Raw genomic sequence first — 25,070 nt, forward strand, 5'->3', positions numbered from 1 at the left:
TCAAATTTGTTTAAGACAACCGTATGCTCTTCTGGTTGACCTCCCTTCTGGCCTTTGCTATCCTTCTTTTCTCTTAAGACGAAAAATTCGGTAGGGCGCACAAAGCATTGTGACGAAACAAGGAGCCAAATTGCCATGATAGAAATTGATCTCGAAAAAGCTTTCGATAGAGTTGTCCATGATGACATATTGTTGCTACTAGAACATGTTGGCGCGGGTGGAGTGAGATCAGATGGAGTAAGAATGTTGTACAAAGATTACACTGCGGACTTTACAATGATTAGGAAATTAGGCGAGGGTATAGAAATGAAGTCAGCAGTAAAACTAAGACGGTCCCTGTCACCTCTTTTGTTCGCAGTGTATATTCAGCCAGTTTGTTCGAAAGCAGTCAAAAGTAAATCATTTCGTGGATTTATCTATTCAGGAATCGAGACTGGTGTCCTGGCTTAGGCCCATCACGTGGTAAATTTTTTGCAGAGATGCGATGACTGGGCATAAAACTATGAAATGGGTTGTTTGTTTTTTTGCCGCAACTAGAGGTGCTGCCAGCTTTAGTAACTGCCTAGGATTTCGGCAAGGGAGCTGGCCACGGAAACCCGAGTGTTTCTGTAGCATGAACTGGAGCGCTATATCTAGAAAATATCTTGTCCTGCCAGTACAACATTGTAGTGTTAGTGTAGAGTACTGAATAAAAAAAAAACAAAAAAATATTTAGAGATCAGACAGAAAAGTGGGGCGCACATAATTTTTCGACGTTCTTAAAAGTTTGTGTTAACTATTTGCTTTTAGTTACGAAAGTGTATCATATACTACAAGTGGTATACTACTGATGAGAAGAAAGGGGCTTAACCGAGGGGCCCGATTTTTATTAATCATATCATCAGAAGTCAGCAAACATAGACACCAAGGACAACACAGGGAAAGTAAAGGCAATTTCCCCTATGTTGACCTTGGTGTCTTTGTTTGCTGGCTTCTTGTTAAGTGGTATACCAGAAGTGTTGTGCATGGTATACATTTCGATGCACAAATTATTTCATGTATTGTTTGCGGTACGCATGCTGGTATCCACTTGGGAAAGAACTTATCTGTTTAACTTCTTTTATTCGGTGAATAATGGGGGGCTCGGACTGATACGTTACTTGTTGAGACTGAGTGTTAGTAGGATCTTTTTTTACGGGATTAAAGTGATCTATTTCTTGCTGCTGTTGTTCCAGTGAGCTTAAGTTCTTCCATGCCAAAGTGGGTAGTCTCTTCATGAACTGAACGAACAGCCACGCCAACTGATTTGTTATGCCAAGCTATCTCCTTTGTTTACTAAAACCATATTTTTCGGTGGGATTGTCTTCATCGACGAGAACGAAACTATATCGCGATGTTGATGCCTTCTGCCGCTATCTGTATCTCGCACGACTTATAACTTAAAACCTTAATTGCTAGCAACAAAGCAAGAGTTTCTTTGTTGCGTGGTGTGTTAACTACACCTTATGTAACGAAGCCTAACCTAATAAGCACATCTTCTTAGATTGCCACAAACCGTGTTTTTCTTGGACTTTCTCAAACGATCTGTGAAATAAGTACTGCTGATAATCCTTTCGGTATTCGTTTCTCACCATGCGCAGACGCATGGGGAGTGCCGGCTGACCCGCTAATCCTTTTTCCGTATGAGAAGAGTGTGAGAAACGTGCATGGATGTCCGATATGTCCGCGTAGATGCAAGGTTTCTGAGGCAACACAGAATTAAAAGTTGTACGTACACCCGCGATGCCCTAAAGTGCACCTTTGAACCACCTGAGTGGCTTCAGGAGCTTGGCGGTTTAGTGTCGCTAATGACCGATTTTAAGGGTTTTACATCAGTACAATCTAGCCAAACGATTCATTGATATTACTTACCACCAAGTGATCTGCATTATACGTGCGTACGTATTGTTGCTAAAACGACAATAAAGAAATGAAGGCATACGTGTAACTAAACATATGCGAAGCCCCACGGCGACACCGATGCCGACAGTGACGAAGGAGGTTTGCTGGAAGCGCCCATGTAATTGATGTTGCAACAATTGTGTGGATCCCGCACACTGTGGGAATCGCTGGTATACGATGCACTTCGCAAGTACCTAGCTACGTAGCGTACTTCGGGTTGTCCCTCAAGGCATTACAAAATGGACCAACGTATTTGTGTACATCGATTTATTATGCGCGACGCTAGGGCACCTGTCGGTGTGACGACAGCAGCAAGACGATGACATGTTGACCACAACCATATGACAGCGACTGATTAATTTATACTGCAGCCGTTTACCGCATATATTTATGTAGTCGTTTTATTCACCATGACTATGTAACGAGCGTAAGCGAGGCGCGCACGCTTTACGACCTTATCTGTAAGTGTTGTGCAAGGGCACATACCATGTCTCTGCCATGCGGTGTGTGGTAAGCGATGGTGGCATTTCTACTGCGGTGAGAGAGAGAGAGAGAGAAAACTTTTTTTGGTTCATTAAGGGTTTAGCGTTCGGTCTTCGTCTTCATCGCTGCAGATGCTTGACCTTCATCATCGTAGTAATGGTGATGCCATCATCATTACCAACTTCCTGGGGCGCTAACGGTGGAGAAATGTTTAAACAGAATCAACCTAGGTATATCCTGAAGGCGGTAAAACGTGACTTACTTTTTACGCAGTATAATCTACTACGAGTAAAGTACTATGGAAGGTTAGCCGATGTCGAACACTTTTCACTCTTACGGAGCGCCCCGAATCGCGAGCTGCAACGAGGAGTGAAGGCGGGAAACTGGTGAGGCAAATATGCGCAATATGTTTAGAACACAGGAAGGTATGCGTGCGGTCGTGACTTAATGGTTAGAGCATCGGGCTGCACGGCCCGGCGGTCGAGATTTCATTCCACCATTGGTAACAGACTTTCGTTTTGCAGCGAAGTTGTTAGCCTACATTTGGTCGGGATTTTTCTTGTTTGCATGTGCGACCTATGCTCACGCAAAAATGTTGGCAAATCCCGAAGACCGTGCAAATAAGCGAGAAGCGCATGTGCTGCTTCTCCAAGAAGCAGCAGATTGCGTAATCAGCTGACATTGTCACTTGAAGATAACGTCTTCGCGTGACGTTACGCTTGACGTGATGACGTCATGAGGCGATATTGTCACTTGACTATGTCGTTATCACACAGCGTAACGTTTGACTTGATGATCTCATCGCGTGACCTTTAGTATGATGACGTCATCGCGTGACACTTGAAGTGATCACGTAATCACGTTACTTCACCGTGGGCCGATGCCGGAGACAGTGCAAAGAAACGAGAAGGATGCCGTGCGCACCTTTTCCGAGAGCCATCACATGACGTCATCAGGTTACACCGACACTTGAAGATGACGTCATCGCGTGACGTCGTGTTTGATGTGTTGATGTCATCACTTGAATTCATCAGGCAATAATGGGACGTTGCGATGCCGTTATCACCTGACGTAACACTTGGCGAGATTATGTCACCACGCGACCTTTGATGTAACGAAGTCATCACGCACCGCTATAACTGATGAGGTATTCACGTTTCACCATCATTTCAAACATAACGTCAGCACCTGGTCGCATCGCTTTGGTACCATCGGATGTTAACGCCGGATTTTTCGCTTTATCGGCCATATGCAAGGTGTCGCACGTATCGTGAGCCAAGCATTAAATGTATGCAAATGCCACGTAGCTGGACAGAACCAAGGTGATGTTGTTTGCCCTCGCATGGAGATACTGAGAAATTTTTGAACCATGCCTAACTGGATAATTTCTCCTAAATATAATTAGTTTCAATCACAAAATTGTAAAGCAACATAAAAAACTCCCGACACAGCTTTCTGTATCTCACTAGGTGCTAGATGAACGTTGCCCCCCCCCTTCCCCCCAGGCGTGAAAGAAGCCCGCGAATACCGCAAATAAACGCAAGGTGGCTGGAGCGGCCTGTCGAGCGGCAATTTTGCGTGCATTTGGGGGATGCATTCACGCTCGGAAAAACACTTATGTAGCACGCATTGAGCAACAGAACTCTGTATCGGGAGTTTTTCATGCTGCTTTGCACTTTTCTCATGGACCCCCAATTATAATATTTTAGAAGTTGAATAATTAATTAAAACTAGTTATTTAATTATGTGGAGTGCAAAAAATAATGCATTTCCAAGTGACGACTAAAATTACCTTAGTTGTGTTCAGCTTAGTGGCATTTGCGTATTTTTAATATAATGCGCTCAAATTACGTGGGTCACCCCATATAATGCTTTCGTATTCGTAAAGCGCTGTAGTGGCGATTTTCCACAGCTTCGCTGAATGTCGACTTTCGCACGGTCACAATGACGAGCCATTTTTTATTATTCCCAAAGCTGCTATTATTCAGTAGGCATTATTTCGCAGCCCGCCATGGGCTTTCATTCAAACAGCGGCCAGGCTGTCCAACATGCAGTGGACGCGTCCGCTGCCCCAAACAGATGATGGAAATACTTGATTTCAATAGTCCACATGTTTATGCACGTGGTCCTGGCGGCAACTGTGTAGGTGGCCATGTACACGTTTCTAAAGAGGACGTTACGGGTAGTAAAAAGTACTGTTATGCGCTCTCGATTTCGACAACAATTTCTGACCCTCTTCACGGCAATCCCTTTGGCGCTGTTATGTTTCGTCACGTGGTGACGTCACGTGGTCCATTGCTTGCTTCAGCTGCCTCCATTGCTTCTGTGTTTTCTATGGGTGTGCACGGAACCAACGCGGCTCTGCTAATCTCTGTCTTCGCGGATATCGTAGAAGGTTTCTGTGTGGACGACACGTGAAGCTTTGGCTGCAGCTTCAGAGAACATGTAAGCCCTTTCTGAGCTCATTACGCTTTGTCTAAACGGCGCGAGCAGCGTATACGGTGTTTGTAATCAAAGCGGGGCTAAATATGTATTCCAAGCTATCCCATCTTTCCGCTTGCGAGTCGAATCACACCCGCCGTGGTTGCTCAGTGGCTATGGTGTTGGGCTGCTGAGCACGAGGTCGCGGGGTCGAATCCCGGCGACCGCATTTCGATGGGGGCGAAACGCGAAAACACCCGTTTACTTAGATTTAGGCGCACGTTTAGGAACCCCAGGTGGTCGAAATTTCCGGAGTGTTCCACTACGGCGTGCCTCATAATCAAAAAGTTGTTTTGGCACGTAGAACACCACAATTTAATTTTTTTTAATCGAATCACGGTCAGTGTGTTTAGTTCATCGGTTTTATTTAGCAAATACATTTAATAGGAGACAGGTCACGTTTCTGACTCAGTGAAGTTCACAGTGGGGCCACTATCTGATCGTTTATTGTCTGCTTATCTCTCTTGGGTGGGCTCAGTTGAGATAGACTTGCTCTTCCTATGCACAAGGCTTGCAAGGTAGATATTCTGTATGCTGCCATAGCTTGCGGCAAATAAGTATTATCGCTGGTCACTCGCTCACTGTGGGGACCAACATTAGCGTGCGCTGTGGGTGTTGTCGTCATCGCCCATTCTTCGGCGCATTGATTCAAATGTGCGCCCGTTGGCTTATTATTCATGCGTTGGCAATAAAGTGGGCGTGAATTTGCGTCTGAGCTGGGGCGGGCGTGTGAAACTTACTATATGCCAAGAAGAGGCGCTACTTTCTTTGTCATTGCCCAACCAGAGGTACTCGCGGAGGTGTTTCGTGTTTCAAGTCTTTTCTAGGTCAGTGCTACAACCTTGGCTGACCACGAACAGTCGACAGCACAGGCAGTCCTAACGTAGCAGCGGTCCGTGAACTTGGACACACAGATTCATTCCAGTCCTTAATATTTCAGCCCCAATGCACACCCAGCGAACTGGAGGTAAGCGCAATTTTTCGGCAGTCGTTATGAAGAAACAAGCGCTATGCTTATCAAACCAGCTGCAGGACGAAACGAATGATCTTTCGTGGTTGTTTTTCTGACAGGAGGTCCCCATTCAGCCACATGCTCTGGGACCTCCTTCTGTATACTTCTGTATACATGTATGTCTCCTCCTTATTAAAGAAATTAACTAAACTGAAACTGAATCTTTTGCATCCAACTACTGCACGCGTCTTAACTACCCCGCTAAATATTTTGCAGCATGAATGGAGCACAGTTTATTAGCCAAAACCCAGTTGCATTTCGGACAGCTGATCGCACAGAAGCGGGGCAGAAGGGCTAATAGTTTTGTATTCATGCGCCTTCGCGGAGGCAACGTGTGGCATGCCTCCGAAAGCGCCGTCTGATTTCTCTAGGGCAAACTACTTCCCGAAAAGGATCAGTGTAGGCATCGGAGGCGTGTTTGCTTCGTCGACGCTGTCGTTGTCGTGACGTCACCGTATCAAGGCACGTGCGTGACGCACGCGTAGACTGCTGGGCAGAGACAGTGGGGCTACAGTTTTCGTATTGGCAGTAAATCGTCGCCATGACTGTGGTAGCCAAAGGAAAATTCAATAGCTTTTGCATATGTGGCTTTTCTTTTCAACATGCGTATCAGTGAAGCCAAGTTATCGAACTATGTGTAGAAATAAAATTTCCTTTTGGCTATTTAATTTTTCGCCCCATTTATTGCGCCAACGGGTGGTGCTATCGCTGTTATCGCTTCGACTGCCTTCGTCTGCTTCAGTCACTTTCTATGCGGGTTCAGGTTTTTTTCGCATGCTCTGCAGCTGAGAAATATCTGTGCCTCTGATTTTCCCGGCAATGTCAGAAAAACTGAAGAAAGGATACAAGGCTTGCTGTGCGGCTATGTGGTGCGGCAACTCGGGGAAGAACACAAGGGCGAACCTGTCGCGTTTCCCAGCGAACGAGAGGTACGCACACTTTTTTCTGCTGTCGCTATGAACAAACAAGCGCTATGCTTATCAAAACAGCAACAGGACGAAACGAAAGATCTTCCGCGGTTGTTTTCAAGTGGAATGTATTCTTTTGTTTGGCGCGGCGCAATTTTCTGCGGTATTGTAAGAAAATGGAGCGACTTGTTGAAAGTTGCGCATGGGCCGCTTGATGGTCAGACGTGCAAACGGATTTTTCGCTTCGGTATATGGTAGTGGTTGCTGTTTATTTTTTCCACGTGTAGAAAACTTGCAATTTATGTCTTACGAATGTATTTTGATGCTTGCTGCGCAAACCGGTTACGCTGGAGAGAATTCCGGTGACCAGCTTTGCTTTGTGACGTTAACACCTTTGAAGGTTTATGAACATGGCAGAAGCCCCCCCAAGAAGCCAAGGAGACCCCCCCCTCTTTAATTACATCAAGAAATTCAACATACCTATCGGACGATATAGGTTGGCTTCACTTTTCATCATGTGCCTAGAAGGACAAAACTTTTCGTCACTTCTTCGTACTTTCAACTTCGGCTTCCCTTTCAGCTGTTCTTTAATCAGGAACACGCGGTATTTGGCCCATTCTTAACATGGGACATATGGCGAAGTTAAGCTAAATGGGGAGTCCTGGCGGGGTTGACATGGGAGTAGACGTACAATGGCTACGGCTTCTACTCGGACCACTTCAGTGGAAGGGACTACGCCGACCCTGTCGTGATCGGCTGGGCAAAATGTTGGAGTGGAGGGGCGGTCCCTGATCGATGAAGGTAATGAAAACACGTTACTAGTGGTTGCGAAGCTGTCCTTCCTTAGTTCACTATTTTCGTACACAACCCGCCGTGGTTGCTCAGTGGCTATGGTGTTGGGCTGCTGAGCACGAGGTCGCGGGATCAAATCCCGGCCACGGCGGCCGCATTTCGATGGGGGCGAAATGCAAATACACCCGTGTGCTTAGATTTAGGTGCACGTTAAAGAACCCCAGGTGGTCAAAATTTCCGGAGTCCTCCACTACGGCATGCCTCATATTCAGAAAGTGGTTTTGGCACGTAAAACCCCATAATTTTTTTTTTATTTTCGTACAGGAATCACATGACAGGGCACGGCGAAAGTGTCATGAGCACGGCGAGCGCTATCTTAGCGGCGCCGGCTGCCCTCTGGCGTGACGCAGCAAAATTTGCTCCGCTTGCGCCAAGAAACTCCGTGTTTGCCACTTTGCCAATGTGCGATGTTCCCGACTATGAGTTAAACCAAAAAGAAGAATAGCTTTCGTTTACGATGAGCGAATTTGCGTTCGTAGAAAGTCGGGCCACGTTTGACGCTTCACAGCAGACGACGCGGCGAAGACAGTTCTTGCCACGCGCTGCCGTGTTTTGCCCAAGCTTGGTCCGCCACCTTAAAGCATAAGTTCTCCCGAAGAAAAAATTCGAACGCTCAGTTGTCCCGCAGCTTTAAACCATTCCAAAGTTAGTTTGGCTTTAATGGGTATCTTGCACGGGAATGAAGCCAAAGCAAATAAAACGTTCAGTTACCAAGTCCTTAACAACATGAATTAAAAAAAAAACTTTCATCGATCAAGAAAACGTGAGAAGGCAAGCAAACTCTACCACTATACGATGGCGGTTGCGGGGAAACTGGGTTAGCTTAACTTCAAAGTACGACACAGTACGTTGCTACTATTTCTGAAAAATAAACACCATGCACATATCTCAAGCGGAAGTTGGCATTGCTAGAGGTCGTGGATTTGATCCCAATCAGGGCAGCCGCATTTCGACGGGAGCGAAATAGAAAACGCACGTGCACTTAGATTTTGGGACAAGCTAAAGAACATCACGCTGTCAAAATTAATTCGGAGTCCGCCACTACGGCGTGCCTCCTAATCCGATTGGGGTTTTGGCACGTACACTCCCATATTCCAATTCAAGTTTAATACTTCTGCCACAGTTACGATGTGCCATGTGAGGCAATGACTATGATCAACCCTTTCATCTCGTAGGCTATGAAATATGGCGCACAACAACGCCTCAAGCAAACACCTATCCCTGTGTGTTCTGCGTACTACGCAGACAGGAGTGGTGCCCGCTAGGTAACGTTTAACATCAACTCACCGCTCTCCTGTTAGACAAAACGTTCAAGAAATTAGGGTTTACCCGTCAACATTACCCCTAATAATCATTAATGAAAGCATCCAGCACGGAATGCTTCGCTCCCATCTATTGCCACAGTGCGCGGGATCTGCATAATATGTTCGAGCCATAAGTTTCTCCTACGACTGCGCCTGCCGGCGGAAGTGACGTAACCTTATGTTCTACAACAGAGCACACCGAGCAGAAAAAATTTGATGCCAGAAGACGATAGATACACTCGACGCAAGGTAGCATTACTTTAATATTGCCGGTAAAAAGCATTACACTTTTTTTTACTTGTTTCTCAACATTGATAGAGTAAGCTTTATTTAAAGATGTCTGAATGCCCGTCAGCACTGCTTAAAATTGTGCCCTCATGCACAAAGTTGTATACTGCGATAACGATTTTGTGGTTTCGACTTCGTCTATTTCGTCGTAGTTTACGAAACCATTTATCTTCCCTTTCCACCAGCCACTGTAGAAATGAATGAAGGCTAATTAAAGCCGACCCATATTGCTGCGTTTACTGAGAAAACTGTAGCCTGTGTTTTTTACTTCTCTTAGGCTGCCTGAAGGAGCACCTCCGTCCTTCTAACACATATGCACTTATTAGTGCAACCGATTCTGCCCAGTAGTGCTGACAGATATCAGCCCATCATAAAGCTCTACCATGCCTTGCACGTCCCACCTAATCAAAAAAAAAAGTTGGAAAAGCTTGCAAATCTGTGACGACTATAGATGCGTGCACCTGTACGTCTGCACGTATCACGTGCTGCAAGACTAGCAGCGTTGTTAGGATTGTGCACGGGCGGGCGTGTACCAAAAGACAGTATTATTAGACGCAAGCAAGCTATATTACAGGAAATCGATGGGCACATCCGTTGTTGCAGCGTGCTCGTCGTCGTTGCCCGAAATAAGGCGGCTGCTGTTCTTCTCGCACCTCATGGTGGTTTCGTTGCACATCAAGCCCTGCTTGCAGTCGGGCCACTTTCGCGAACCGAATTTCACGAAGGACAAGCACACGTCACCTTCGTCTGAAAGAAACAATAAAATAATATTCAGAGAAGGTGACGCAGACGCATAGCTATTCCGAAGCAAAAAGACAGAGATAGAGAGAGAGAGAGAGAGAAATAAACTTTATTTTGAGACCAGGCTTCTTGAGCCCAAAGGTGGGTGGCCTCCTCAGTCCAGGTAGCCATGGCTCGCTGCCGCCGCCCGAGCCCTGTTCACCAACCGCAGCTGGCTGTCAAGGTCTTGCGTCACCAGCAGAGCCTCCCACTGGTCTTTCGATTCTTCCTCCATATCCGCTTCTTCCTGGTTGTTATCGCTTGGTGGCGATGATGACGGTGGTACTTCGCGGTTATTTCTGCACTCCAGCACCATATGGCGCAAGGTGTTCGGCGTGTCCGGCGGGCAGAACTTGCAGTCTCGCCCGTAGATGCCCGGGTACATGGCGTGCAGCAGTGTTCCGTGTGGGTACGTTCCAGCCTGTAGTCTTCTCCAGGTTACCTCTTGGTCCCTACTCATCGTCTTATGCGCGGGCGGGTAGCGACGCCTCTGCTTCCTGTAGTGCGCCAAGATATCCGAGTACTTCTTGGATATGCGTTCTTCATCCTCTTCACAGAGATAGAGAGAGAAAAAAACTTAAATGCCCTTGCTAGGGTCAAGAATCGCGGGGTGCGGCAGACTAGGACCACCGGAGCTCCCCTTCCTCTTGCAGCTGCCAGACTTTGAGTCTCGGCGGCGTCTTCGGCTAGCCGGACTGCCCAGAGTTGGTTCACCGGGCATGCGCTGAGCAGCACAGCCTCCCACTGCTCGGGCGTGGTGGCAATAAGTTTAGGGTTGGCGCTGTGTTTAATGGTATGTGTCGCTGCGGGACATGCGCAGATCATGTGGTCGAGGTCGACGCGAGCCACCCCGCGCGCTTGGCATTGTGTTGCGTAAACATCTGGGTAGATGTGACGGTGCAGCGAGGGTGTGGGGAATGTGCGCGTCGTAATAATCAGCGTAATGTAATAGCGTCTGTAATGTTGTCGACTGGTGCTTATTGAGTGACTTGTGAGGAAATGGGCACTTCATTCTTGCCTTACTGTAACGCATGATGATTTTACCATAGGTAACCATTCTGTCTTCGGGGTGGCCGCGCCAGGAGACGACTGCCTCGTCTTCCATCTGCTGGACTGCGGTTCATCGGCGGGGGATTGGGGGTGTGTGGTCGCTGCTTTGATGACGGGTGAAGCAAAGTTACTGTTGCACTACGAATGCGGTACAGTACAGTGGACTCTCCGCGACGAACTCGAAAGGACCTTGAAAACTCGGCAGTGTGATATGCAAAGGTGCCCCTGGTGCCTCCTGGGCTGCGTCCTTACACGAATTACCTCTCGGCAGGACCGCATTGTGAGGCTCCTGAGGTATATATCTAATCAGCAGGAACAATACTTGAGGAGGTACAATGTATTGCGAGTGCATGATTATAATTTAAGAAAATTGTGGCATTATTCACCTAGCTATTTTTCACTGTGCGCAGTGATTTCCTTCTAGTGCGCTCAATAAACACATGATCTGCGTATATTGCTGAACGGCTACTTGTTGCATAAAATGCTCCTTCTCTGCTCTGTTCCTCTTGGAATGTGACAGGCAACACAGAACCGTTTCTTTTGTACCCTAGCTACCGAGTTGAATAGAACGCTCCTGATAACCTACTGTAGAATGACTTCTGCTTGGGTTTCTGCAATACTGTGTTTTTCCTGGAGCGTCCATTATAGCCCGCAAAGTTTCTTCGTCTTCTAATTCCTAACAGACAGGACAGGATGTGTGGTGAGATACCAATACTGATACCGCAAGAGACGCTCAGGCGTAGCAATTGTGGACCTCGACATCTGATTACCCAAGTTGCAATGCACCATCGCCGCCCAACAACTTCACAAAAAGTACACGTTCAGTTGGCAGCAAAGGTTATGGGAACAGGGCTTAACGACAAACATGAATTTCTGCTGTCTCAAAACATTGTACAATTTTTATTGTAATTTAGTATATCTATGTGAAGGTCCTCAGGACTGCGTCATAGTAAAGCGCGGATTTCGAGGTTGTGTGAAAAGGCTTCACAGGAATTGAGACTTTCTGAAGTGACCCCGTTTCCCTTAAAATATTGTGACCAACTATGCGCTCATTTCTTTTTCTGGAAAAACAGAAGATGAAAGCAAGCAAGACGAAAATCATTGAGACAAGCGATTGAATATAAATGTAAGGAACACAAGGCGCGCACGAGGTACAAAATTTGCCTATCAGGGAGAAGTACAAAAACGCAATCATGTGAGCAAGCGTAGCTTCTTGCCTTGCGCGATAGTTTTGTCATAGTGGAGACTTAATTGTGCTTCTTGAACGAGAAGCCGTCCATGGCAATGAAAGGCGTCACTTGCGTAGAGCACACCTCTTCGCACTGCGTCAAGCAGGGATGTAGTGTAAGGCTTGCCACGTAGCCATGGAGATCTCCGGTTCCTGTTTCTCCAATAGCGAGCCAATGGACTCCGACAACTACGCCGCCGCGGAGGGCAAACGACTGAAGAGGAAATACCGCAAGACAAACAAAGACCTGGGTGAGCAAGGCCCCAACGGACCGCCTACTCCGACTTACAGTATTGACTTTGTGCCTCTCGATGTCTCTAAGAATTTAAATTCTGTACACAGATTCTTAATACCTACCTTGGTAATGTCGCTCCGCACGGAATTAACGAAGTGCGTTTCAACACAAATAAAAGCATAGTCAAACTGCAAGTAACGACGCAGGCCACCCTACAAAAATTGAAAACCGTGCTCATGCCAGGACAAATAGAAGTCCCGTCGTTCATCGTGCACGGTGGTCGTGCTAAGTCAGGTGTTATTTCCCATGTCGTGCGTGGCATTTGCGACGTAGAGCTACAAAGGCGTCTGTCTTCAACAGTGAAGGTCATCGATTTTTCGCTGCTTCGGTCGACGATCGTAAAGCTTCATTCTGAGGTAGACACACTACCTGATTACGTCAAGGTGGGATACGTGAGACACCTGGTGCGTCCTTATGTGCCTCTACCGCTGCACTGTCACAAGTTCCTAAAGCTAGGTCACGTCAGCACTCTATGCACAGGACAGACGGCATGCTACCGCTGTGGCCCGGCAGCCATAATGCATCTTCATACATACCAAAAGAAATAAGTGCTCGAATTGCGATGGACCCCACGAGGCCAATTCCAAGGATTGTTCTAAACAGAAAAAGCTGATAAAAATGCTGAACCAAAGGAGCAAGACACGTATGCCCCAAAGTGAGGTGGCATCGTCAGCACAGTAATGGAGGAGACGAACGCGTCGTCGGTGTGGTAAAGCTGTAGGTCCAAACGAGAGTTCCCGAGCTCCAATTCCGCAGGTCCAGCAGACGACAGTTGAATACGCATCGATAGATATCTCCAAGTCATTGCTTCATGCCAGCCGCGCACGTATGGAATGGAACGTATGACCACGCTTGCCGCCGCGCCCACGGGCCTTAGACTGTCAGGTTGAGCAAGGACAGTGTACTCAGATGTCACGATCGGACTCTGTCATCAAAGCAATGCCGCGACAAATAGTCGACGCCCTGCAGCTGCTACTGTCTGGTTTAAATACGCCAGTGGCGCAAGCAGTGGCACTAATCATGGAACCTATACACAGTCTCCTAGCTGCACTGCAGTATACTTCTACCTATGTCCACGAAGATGACTGTTCTTTGAAGTGAAGTGTACACGTGCGCGTTGCCCAGAAACAGTGTTCTGTGCAGCCCTCTTCATATACACCATACCACCATCCTCCTTTCTCTTCGCATCCTATCTCTGTTATTCCCTCAAACCCCTTCCCGAGCGTGGAGTAGCAGGCTAGAGGCGCTTCACTCAGGCTGACCTCTCCACCTCTTCGACATTAAATGTTATATATATATCTCTTTTTTATCAGAAGCGGTCGCTCAAATGCCAGCTAGCTGCTTATAAGCGGCAGCTTTATAAATAGGAAATGCAACCGTACGGCACGTAGTTGGCAGTGCGTGCAAGAAAACCAAAGCCAAGTCTAGTTTTAAGAATCCAACAAATCTCTTGGATAATACCCCTGTTACACGGGCACTTGCAACGGCCGTTAACGCAAACGGCAGTTGAACGCCGTAACGGCAGTGGGAACGGAACGGTGGTGGCAGCGCTCACACGGCACTTTACATGCTCAGTCGGTTCACTTCCGTTTCGACGATTGATCACGTGACTCTTGAACTTTTTACCTCGCCAACTCTAAAAAAATTTTGTTTCTCCAATTATTTTCTGCGCTACATGCTGTACAACGTGTTTGTTTAACTATTTGCAAAAGTTGTTTGCAAAACTAGCGAAGAAGCTCAATTAGCCGATCCAATCCGATCCATGGCGTTGCAATATGGCTGCGTTTGTTGTGGTTGCAACGTGGTGAAGCGTCCCATTTCACGTTTCATCGCTTGTACTAGCCGCAGCTTCACTGTGCATATCCTTTTTTCTTTCGTACCGCGAGTGACCGTCTGCGCGATTCAGCAGGTGCAGGGTTGAACGTGGAACGACTTTGCGACGCGCACCCCAGAACAGCCGCGGAATGGCGGTTAGCCGGCCACCTTATGATTGCGACCGTGATTGTCCACCCGATTTGCTTCTCCTGGTTGCGCACTACGAGCAAAGCGCTTTTGCGCCGGCGCGCTCACCTGCAGCGCGGACACGTTGCTGCTGGGGGCTGCCATCTTGTCTACTGCACGACGAAACGGACGGAAGCGGCGGCGCAACGGAGACCGGCGAGCTCCGTTGATTTCAATCGCCCTTGGATTTCCAACGGCGCTCGCGCTGCCGTGTAAGTCCGCCTAACGGCCGTTAAGGCCAGCTGCCGTTTTCCTTAACGGCCGTTAAAGTGCCCGTGTAACAGGGGTATAAGCCATTTATGAAACTCTGTACTGGGTTTGCACTGACGTCATCGATGCCAATTTACTGTTGAGTACCCAACGCGTTAAAAACCTTCCTTTATCAGCATATGCTTATCTTCAGCAACGCAGTTGAAGCTGTAACTTGGACAACAATACAGATCTGTGACTTCACGTCCATACTCGTTGTTATGTGCTGGAAATTTGGGTCTGCAAGTACGTAATGCTCAGGTAGGTGGTTCGATATACATAGTACCAGTTTTCAGGGGGATCGCAGAATTGATAAAACAGAAAAAAGTTCTGGCCATCAGTTCACGTTTATAATGTCAATGCTTGACATTACAGTTATCGTTAGTTACAATTATCGTTAGTTATTGATTCACTGTCCAAAAACCTCTAAGGAGTTATCATATAGTCATTGCCTCATTGTACAAAACACCAAAAGCCTATTCACAGTGCGAAAGACTCACGCACGAAAGGACACCTGATTAAGGCGTAATAATTCCTAAGTATCTAGCCATAAACATTTCTTGATAGTAAGGTATTTGCTTTGTTTTCTGTATTGGGCTCTCCCACCGCAACAACTGAGATAAAGCACGAGGATCTCGAGTGCCCGCTCACCGAGCGGCACGATGCATTTCTCGCAGCAGCCGCAGTCGGTGGCGTTGGCCTCCACCTTCCCGTTGCACTCGCTGGCCTCGATCGGCTTGCACGTGACGTTCGAGCAGAAGTTCGGAGTGCACAGACTACCTGCAGCACGAGGAGGTGCCACGAGCACCGAAGCGGCGTGTACAAAAACGGCGAGCAGGTTGGAGCAGCCCATGATCTGCAATGTGCAACACGTCCTGTGCATCAGGAAAAAAAATAAGGTTCGACAAATATTGCAATTTTGACAGATCCCAAGCTCTGTGCGAATCAATACGTCTCTTCGATGTGGCTGCAATTTCGGCACTACTTTTGTTAGCATATAGTATAAGTGCAGCAGAGTGCCCTGTGACCTCACAAAGTTCAATCGCAGTACCTACACTTGCGCTTCGCGTTTATTACAACAATGAATATAGCGATGCAAGCCTCGTCTTCTACTAGGTGTATTTCGCGTGTTTAGCTCATTGTTTCACAGCGTCGGCTCCTGTCGTGTGCAATAGAGTCTCCTGTTGTCACCACATCGCAGTGACTGGCATTTTTTCAGTTGGTGCGGCTCCTCGCGGTTCGGGATATGTTTTTGTTTCAACTACGGTGTTCTCAAAACTTGAATCCTGTGCGCGCAAGCTTCTGCAACCTGGCCGCCCTCTCATCAAAGTAAAGCAATCCTATTCGGGAACCATTTCGACTTTTAGTCGAACAGAATGGTCTGCAGGGAGAATAAAAATGCGGTGAGTTGTTACCGATTAATATATTTACAATACCCCTTCTATACATGCATGGACAGGCGAAAACAGAGGAGGGGAGCTGACTGTCAATTGAACTTATTTCACGTAACGGTAGCCTTATACACATCACAACGTCAATCCTTGCAACCCTCGCCTGCTCACACATAGACTGCAATCAAAATGTCATGCCCAGAGTTCCCTCCAGATCCTAGAACTACACAACCGAAAAATTAACCGACAATTACGACACTCACTAACGCGAAATTTCAGTGCAGCTCTATACGTGACAGAACTGATAGTTGGGCGAGTTGGTACAAATTCATAGTAAAATATTTAGCGCGCGCAATTGACAAGGACACAGGGAAGGGACACACGAGCGCTTACTCACAACTATTTTTTTTTTTCGGAAAGATACAGAACATATATAACCCAGCTATCAGCGCTGAGCATGTGCAACAAGAGTTGTCAGTAAAACAGAAACAGATTAAAAACAGATTAGGAAGGTTTAACCAGTATTTAAAAAAGCAAATTGATTTTCAGTGATTGCAACCGATGGTTGGCTTATGCATTTTTCAGCACACTTTTTAATATAAAATTCTTGTGTGATTTCACGTGTTTGTTTTTATCTGAAAACAGAATGTCAGTGTCGAAAAATACCTGATCACTATGACATGGATTGCAGTGGTTCCACAGGTGCGAATAGTTTTATTTACCGAGAGAGCGTTCATGTTCTTTTAGACGGGTGTTTATGCACCGACCGGTTTGTCCTATGTACATGTTGCCACAGGTTAACGGAAGCCGGTACACAACACCTGTTCTGCATTTTGTGAATTTTTGACTTTCTTTTAATCTAATTCTGTTTTGCTGACGACTCTTGTTGCACTTGCTCAGCGCTGATAGCCGGCGTATATATGTCTGTATCTTTCCGAAAATAAAATAGCTGCGAGTCAGCGTTCGTGTGTTCCCCTTCATTGTGTCCTTGTCAATTGTGCGCGCTAAATATTTTACTATGAGCTCTATACGGGTTTTCATTTCGCGATGTATTGGCTGGGGCTGACAATCGGTCTCGTGCGGCACGTTCCAAACGGAGCGAAGTGTGGCACGACTGCTTCACTAATGGAGAGATCGCGAGAGGCAGCGTCTACGGTGACGCGTGGACGCGAATTCGCAGCAGCCGCCGCAGACGGACCTCCACTCATGGAGCGCTTTGGCCAACAGACGATGCGCGCTACTCTGGCGCCATCTCGTAGCCATCATCGTCGCGCCGTCCGTCTTGCGCGGCACTACGCAATTCTTTTCACGCTTTCGCCATATCCTGCTCCTCTGTTTTCCGCCTGATGGTTCCGCTGCACCCTTCTCCTCTGCTTTCGTCCTCGAGCTGTCTTTCGTTAACGCCGTCTTCCATCTCCCGCTGCTCTCCGCGTTCGCTTTCATCCTGCACTGAGCTTTTTCGCTTGGTTACCCGGGACAAAACCAACGCCGACGCTCGCCACAAGAACGGGCGCCCAAAGGTGCGCTCTTAGGTGCTACACTAGGTGCCATATCAACCTTGCAAAAATGTCGCTTCGCAATCACATAAAGCAGGCGCCTGTTCATGTTCCAAAAAGTGCTGTAAAAGATGGAGAAGAGAGGATATTTTCTTTTAGCTATGGCAATAATCGCCATTGGGATAGTACTACGTTGTAAGAACGGAATGATGTGCTTGAATACTGTTTTAAGAGCGAAGCTTTCTTTACGAACCCCCAGGCGTCTCTCTTAGCGATCGTGGCTACCACCTGCTGCTGCTGCTGCTACTCGTGCGTTCTCGCCGAATAGCACACACTCGGCTGCGAGAGGGCGATGCCGTCAAGGAGCGATGGCTCACACTATTTTCTCCACAGCAGTGAAGGGTAGAAAGGGGTTGCCAGCCTCTGTATGTGGATAATTGGCTGCTAGAGGAGAACGTGAAGGGGCCGCGACGCGTGCACCTTCACGAAACGTGCACCCCGATTACAACCGAGGTAGAAGAAAGGCAAGAGCCGAGGCTCTGCTCCGTTCATTCGGCAGGGAGAGAAACGCGTGCTTTGTCGACGCATCCTAATATCAGAACGGCCAAAAATACACCACCGTAGTCATAGACGCAGAGTCCAAAATCAAAAACCACATGCAGTGTATACATCGAACACTCGGAAATAGCGGAGGAAGTAGTGATTGCGCTGGCCCTCACAGGACAGGTATGCGAAGTCGTACTAGGGGACTCGCAAACGGCAGTAAAGAATTACGCCAAAGGCCAAATTTCCAAGGAAGCCCTGTCCATTCTGGCCAAAGCGGGCAGATCCAAAACCGCGAGTTCGAGGATCATATGGTTCCCCGCGCACGTCACCACGGAAGGCGACAGGCTTCCGAACCTAAACGAGACAGCGCACCGGACGGCGCGAGACATGACCTGACACGCCGAACAGGGCAACGCCTCTCGCACGATAGCGAACGCTTCTAAAGCGGAACGGGTCAGGCTCACCAGATACAACTACATAACCAGTGCATATTTCAACGCCTGAAGGATATACCCACCACCTCGTCCAAAATTGAACAGGAAGCAGGCCGTCCCCTGGAGACAACTCCAGACGAACGCCTTCCCTAATCTATTCCGTCTGAAACGTATCTTCCCAGATAAGCATCAGGACGACACGTGTAAATTGAGCCAGGCAGGACCAGCAACACTCCAACACATCCTGTAAGAGTGCAATGTAATTATAGGAGGGATAGCAGTTACTCCGGAGAACCTGTCGTCGAGGTGGGCCGCGGCTCTGCGCAGCTCCGACCTCGGAATCCAGACATAGACAGTTCGCAGCAAGTCCGTGAGGCGGCTTTGAGGCAGGGCCTTGACGTTCCCCTGTGGGAGACTTGAGCCCCGGTCGCGTTAAACCTTGCCGGACGTACAAGAAAGTTGTATCCAATCACCCATCAATAGTTTCCCGGTGTTCGGCGATATTCTTTTCCGCCGTTTGTTTCTTGGCTAGTCGAACGGGTCGACTCTGGGCACAGTAACGTGAACCAACCCTGTATACGGTGTCCTCGGTGACATAACAACGTTGGCCAACCTGAGAGGTAGTGCAATCCCTGGAACCCCACTGGAAGTCTCGGCTCGGCGATTTGCTTGGAACTTACGATATCGCTGTGCTGCCAAACGCTCTGCAGAAGATGGACAGTGCTATACCAGTTACTGATCATCCTCTAACTAGCTTCGCCTTCCATAAATTCTATTACATGCATTTGATCAGCGGGACTTTTGAGCCAGTCAGGCACCTGCGCCTGTTCAGCGCACGTGTTTGCCTCACGACAGCACCAAGACGAAGACAATGGCGACGACATTACAACGGCAGCGATCGCAGCATCAATGATTTTCTTTTTATGTTGCGATAGCAATTACATGAACGCTCCAGGCACATTTCTGCCAACGGCGTCGCCGTCGCCGTGAGGTTTCGCATTAGTGAAAGCGTCTGAGGGCGATGCCTCCTTTACTGGATGCCAGTCGCGTTGCTCGCTTTCCCATTGCGGCGGCGGTTCCCTTAGTTGAAGTTAGTTCAGCATAAATTCCGTGAGGCGGTGCTCGTTACCTTTTCAACTTCCGGCGGATGTAGCAGCGGCGGCTGAATGCTCCGCCGGCGCTTTATATGCGCGGGCGTCTGTTAGCGAGCGTTATCGCGGGCCTCCGAGATGGTAACAGACGCCATGGTACTCTCAGAGGCCGCAGCACGTTATCTAGGTTGCAGACGTCCGCCACAAGCGGCGCTCGTTGCCCTTTCGCGGAGGAGAGTAAAGGGGGAGGGCCAGGAACCGAGTTTACGGACAACGCAGCTGGCATACGGGTGAGCCGGCGAACGCGGTTCAATCTAGCGTACGCGAGCGAGGAACGCGGCCCTGATGCGTGCCCCCTCCTGTGGCGCGCGAGGCTAGAGGAGTCAGGCCATACAGGAGGGGCTTTCTGCGGCGGCTTCCAGGCCGTCCCGATGTCCTCCTCGCCCGCCGCTCTGTACAGAGTGGAGACATCGTGGCGTCTACTAGGGCGTTGGCCAGGCGAATCGCGGACGCCGTAGTAGACGTCTTTGGCAGACGCCGTAGGGACAGCAGGGACGCGTTGCCGGCGCTAGTGTGTGCTGAAAGCAATCTGCTGAGACATGGGCAAAGTTCGCGCCCGTGCGCGCCTATTCCTCAAAGCTATCTTCGATGTTTGTGGAGTGCGCGTAGTGCCGACAGCTTTGTATGCGCTGTACTTTCGATGTTTCGTTCCCGTTGAAGCGCCAGATGCACGGAGGTCAATTGGCTCTTGGCTGCTGCCACGATTCCTCGCTCCAGCGTTTTGACAGGCAGTTTTCGCTGTCACAGAGCGAGATGTGTTCACGCTTACCTATGCGCGGGTGACGCCGTGCTGGTTAATTTAGTAAAAACACGTTTATGGGCTGGTTGGTTTGAATGCACGATAGAATGGGCAAGCGCGACTGAATAAGGACGTAGAAAGAAGCAGAAAGGCACAGACAGCGCTGCCTCTGTGTGTCTGATTGTTTCTACGACCTCGTTGAGTCACGCTTACACATTCTATCATTGTTCATTTAGTTAGTAAGTTAATGTTTACAAGTTTATGCGGGCGATAAAACCACTATCCTTACTTCGTACGGCTATCTAGTAATTTGCTAACGCATTCGGTGTTGAACCTTTCGGGCGGAACTGCGAATTTTTTTTTGGACTCCGCAGCTTTTCTTTTCGAGAGCCGGCATGCGTTGTGCCCCTCTTCATGGCAGTTTCCACCTAGCTATCTTGATCCTCTCTGCGATTCTCTTAATGTGTGCAAACCAAGTAACAACAATAAAAATAAAAATAACAATAATAAAGGTCGAATAACGGTTATAAGCCGTTTCGTCAAGACTCGCGCTGATCCCAAAGGCTGTGCAATCTAGCACAGCGCCTCAAAGCGATAGCAGCTTATAGGACCGAAAGGAAACAGGCTTATCCGCGTCGTCACTTCACTCGGATGACTATCGTAATATATTTGAGTGCTATGTAAAAGGCATTCATTTTGTCACTGCGAAATTGAAGTAATAAAGAATTTGTAATCAGCTGTGATGCCGCACATCGTCCTTACAGCGTCCTTTCGAGGCCCTTAGAAAGGCGTCAGTTTGTAGGCGTGTGGTAGGATCGCATAATGAAAGCTTGATTTCTCTGAAATCTTGCAAACTTCTATGTATTGGCAATCTTTTCTTAATTTCCACAGGAAATTGCAGCCGAACTGCAGCCCACTTCTTAGTGTTGCCCGTCACCATGATCTCTCTAGGTCGTCGTCTATTTGTATAGAGATACAATCCAGCCCCTCTACAGCGTGGGCTCATTCAACTAAATTACCTGTTAAACGAATTAATGCTGTCCCGGTTATACTGCGATCGGCGCAGTTTGGCGACTTTTACAATGAACTGACCTTTATAACGAATGATTTGGGCGACCCCAAGCAATTCGTTATGAAGGCGTTGGACTGTATACCTAGAGTTGTTCTTCCTTGTCGTATTTTTTCGCTTCAGAACGTGCCTCGCGTTAGATTCGGTTCGTGATGCCATTTAAACACTGCTTTTTAACTATGACCTTTCGCACGCTGAGCCTGGCTTGGCTTTGCTGATCGCCCCTGCCACATCGCCTGACGCCAGAGTGGCGAGCTGGGGGGCTGCCACTGTGGAGTTTGCGCCGTTTCTTCACCTTATTTAAAACGCTTTTCAACATGTGATTGCGGCCTCTTGATCGCAATCTTGAGCAACTCGATGGGCGCTATTGTGCTGCCATGTCAGGCAAGCAGTATTCGAAGTCGCGCATTTGATACAGCGCCATCCTTGAAAGGCTCAACCGCGTTCTATTATGCAGCGGACATTTCAGAACTGCCTGTCCAATAACCTTGGCTAGTATCCCGGACAGTGTATAAAACGATCGGCACTTGCCGTTATACTGCATGTTACGATGGCATGTCACTATCAAATTAAACAAAGCCCTGTGGGCATCCCATTTTATTCATCGCTTTCTGTTTCTTTGAGGCAGCACATCGCGTAATAATAATAATACAGTTTCTTCTTTTTTCTGATACCCCATGTACCCCCTCGCGGTATATTAGTGGTGGGATAATAATGTGCATATATGGCATATCGCAGTCGGTGTAATGCACAGTTTAGCCGATATTAGTGCGTCACGTATTTAGGATGCTGGCGTGTATGAAGTGGCTGTGCCTGTGACTGAAACCAATGTTTCTTCATATTTAATAAGAGCCTTGGTAAACAAGAGCCTCGGTAACAAGAGCCTCGGTAAAGCGCATTTCTAGAAATGGGAACAAGGTATTGAGCGAGTATGCGAGTGCATATGGAACAGAGAGTTGTCTAAGCTAAATTTTTGAACGATTCATTCTTATGAGGTACATCACTGGATATCACATTGTTGCTAAAAAAAACGTAAAATCATAATGACCGGAACTCTGGGGATAGGCACCTACTTGATGCGCCGTGCATGGAACAACGTTAAAATGGCTTGACTTCTTGCTCACTGTACAATGGTTAAAGGAACAATGCAAGAGCTGAAAGTACCTGCAGCTGCCAACATATATTTCTGCACACGTCGTTACATAATAGGATCTCCGGCAGTTTTACGACTGCATTGATGACCAGCTTGCAAGGTTTTCGTCTTGAAAAGAACATGTGGTCTTTCACGAAAAGCATTGTATTTTCTTTTTTTTCACTTGGAAGATTCTTGCGACAAAATTTCGTGTCAAAATTTTGTAAGCTGTTCTTCATCCTTTATTTTTCTCGATTTCAGCAAACGTACTTGCTGTAGTCTGTTTGGGAAGCGGGGAGGTGCTATATAAATGTACGGAACCGACGACGAAGTGCACGAAAATAGTTAGCGCGTATATCGCTCAGTCTGCCGGCCCAAAGAATTAAAAAATAATCAGTGCCCTTCCACTCTGTGAAGGAGGAGGACCAGCGATGCTGTGTATGTGGGCCCCTTAATTTCAAACTGTCCATTGCCGTGCGTCAAACGCCATGTGTGCATCAATGAAATACGAGGCGCGACTACTCCCTCCTCCACGATGTTGAGCCTTGGAAGATGATGAGGCGCCGGGAATTATACATAGTCGTGTATCGTGGTGAAATGCCGCATGACACCTTTTTCTAACGAATCCCCGACACGAAAAATGTTCAAATGCGTTAAATTGCGCTGCCAAGAGTTTCACGAGAAGGGTCACAGTTGGTAATGCAAACTAATGAGGCGGGAAGACGGTTCCAGTCAAGGCTGGTTTTCGGCAGGAAAGAGTGCGAGTACGTTACAGTGTTTTGGTGAGGGACATGGACTTTGTGGTGGTGATCAAGTCGAGATGAAACAAAATTAGGTGGTTTAATCAGCTGGGTCCTAAGAACATGATTATGATGATAGATCTTATGAAACAACGCAAGTCGAGATAGTTTCTGTCTATTTGCAAGCGGCGGCAGATTAACTATCGATTTCATGTTAGTTACGCTGTAGGTTCGATGGTAGTTACTTAGAATAAAACGTGCTGAGCGATTCTGCATTGCCTCTAAGTTATTGGTAAGAGTTGCAAGGCTGGGGTGCCAGATTTACGAGGCATATTCGAGATTAGATCTGGCATAAGTGATATATAACTGTCGCTTGAGTGATGAAGGTGCGAGAGAGAAGTTTCTTTTCAGTTAACCAAGCATGCGATTGGCTTTTGATGTTACGTGCTCGATGTGGTACTTCCATGAAAGGTCATTAGTAATATGTACACCAAGGTATTTATAGGTAGTTACGGATTCAAGCACCGTGCTGTGAAGAAGGTAGTTCGGGCAAGGCATGTTATTGCGCGATACTCTCATTGATTTACATTTAAGAATGTTAAGTTTCATTTTCCACATTTCGCACCAAGCAGAAATATTCTTTAGGTCAGTTTGAAGGATTATTGCGTCAGTATAATTAGAAATGGTGCGGTAGATAACGCAATCCTCAGCAAAAAGACAGGTAGAAGAAGTGGTGCTAGTAGGTAAATCATTAATGTAAATCAAAAATAGTAATGGGCCTAAAACTGAGGTCTGTGGCACTCCGGAGGAAACAGGTGCCTCATGAAACTCTCCTGAAATTCCCACACACAATACGTTTGCTTTTTAAGCTTCAACGTTCAAATTGTTAACTCACGTATCCTTATAAACGTGATTTACCAACCCGATTCATGGCCAATCCCACATTGTGGAAATGTGCCACAGCCACTCAGAACAACATTGGTCTATCCTCCTGAGTGCGTAAGTGCCAGAAAAGAACATCGTCATCATCATCATATAACCACCCGATTCGTGGCTTAGCCCTCACATTGAGTTCACCACCAACGAAGTGACACGTTGATTCTTGGCAGAATCCCTGCGAGGCCAATGCTTTGTCGTGCATACAGGCAGCGACGTCGGCAAGCAGTTGGCCTACTCTATGCAAGGAATAAAGCGGAAGCGCTTCCAGCAGAAGCCCCTTGACCTTGGAACACTGGTCGCCACCGCAATGAGACCATTCTACTAAAACATGCAAGGGCACAGGGCCAGGTATAATTTGAAGCGATATCAGGAGCGTCGTCAGGCTGCAGTGGTCCTTCTTCATATCCCACTGACACCCGCTTGTAACAATGGCTGCTGCCAAATCTACAGCGTTCAAATGCCCCTTCTGAGGCATGATAAGATCCGCTGTGGACGCGCCGTGGTTGCTCACTGGCTATGGTGTTGGGCTGCTGAGCATGAGGTAGTGGGATTGAATCCCGGCCACGGCGGCCGCATTTCCAT

The 25,070-nt window shown here is 47.6% G+C and overlaps 2 protein-coding genes across 18 annotated transcripts in view; one reads left to right on the forward strand and one right to left on the reverse strand.

The window, feature by feature from the left end:
* The window catches only part of LOC135915004 (uncharacterized), a 138,576-nt gene extending 115,704 nt beyond the window's left edge, over positions 1-22,872 (reverse strand). For 3 of the 8 annotated variants that reach the window (XR_011508284.1, XR_011508285.1, XR_011508283.1), the window contains exons 1-2: positions 22,751-22,872; positions 15,503-15,707 (exon numbers count right to left, since the gene is read on the reverse strand). Coding sequence is in view for 5 of the 8 variants with exons in the window: in XM_070524858.1 (XP_070380959.1) it covers positions 9,817-9,995; positions 15,503-15,726; positions 22,726-22,766 (444 nt within the window). In the remaining 3 variants the exon portion in view is untranslated. Of the gene's footprint in view, positions 1-9,204; positions 9,996-15,502; positions 15,727-22,725 lie in introns of those variants that run through there. The other 5 variants (XM_070524855.1, XM_070524856.1, XM_070524858.1 and 2 more) reach the window with 4 other exon arrangements.
* LOC135915002 (endothelin-converting enzyme 2-like) overlaps positions 1-25,070 on the forward strand; it is a 392,210-nt gene that overhangs the window by 258,534 nt on the left and 108,606 nt on the right. For 2 of the 10 annotated variants that reach the window (XM_065447945.1, XM_070524848.1), the window contains exon 1: positions 15,620-15,750. The exons of 5 other annotated variants lie outside the window; for them this stretch is intronic. The gene's annotated coding sequence lies outside the window, so the exon portion shown is untranslated. Of the gene's footprint in view, positions 1-4,744; positions 4,849-6,729; positions 6,826-15,619; positions 15,751-25,070 lie in introns of those variants that run through there. 3 more of the 10 variants (XM_065447948.1, XM_065447946.1, XM_065447947.1) reach the window with 3 other exon arrangements.

The sequence above is a fragment of the Dermacentor albipictus genome, chromosome 9 (assembly GCF_038994185.2).
Source record: "Dermacentor albipictus isolate Rhodes 1998 colony chromosome 9, USDA_Dalb.pri_finalv2, whole genome shotgun sequence".
NCBI classification, from domain to species: Eukaryota; Metazoa; Arthropoda; class Arachnida; order Ixodida; family Ixodidae; genus Dermacentor; species Dermacentor albipictus.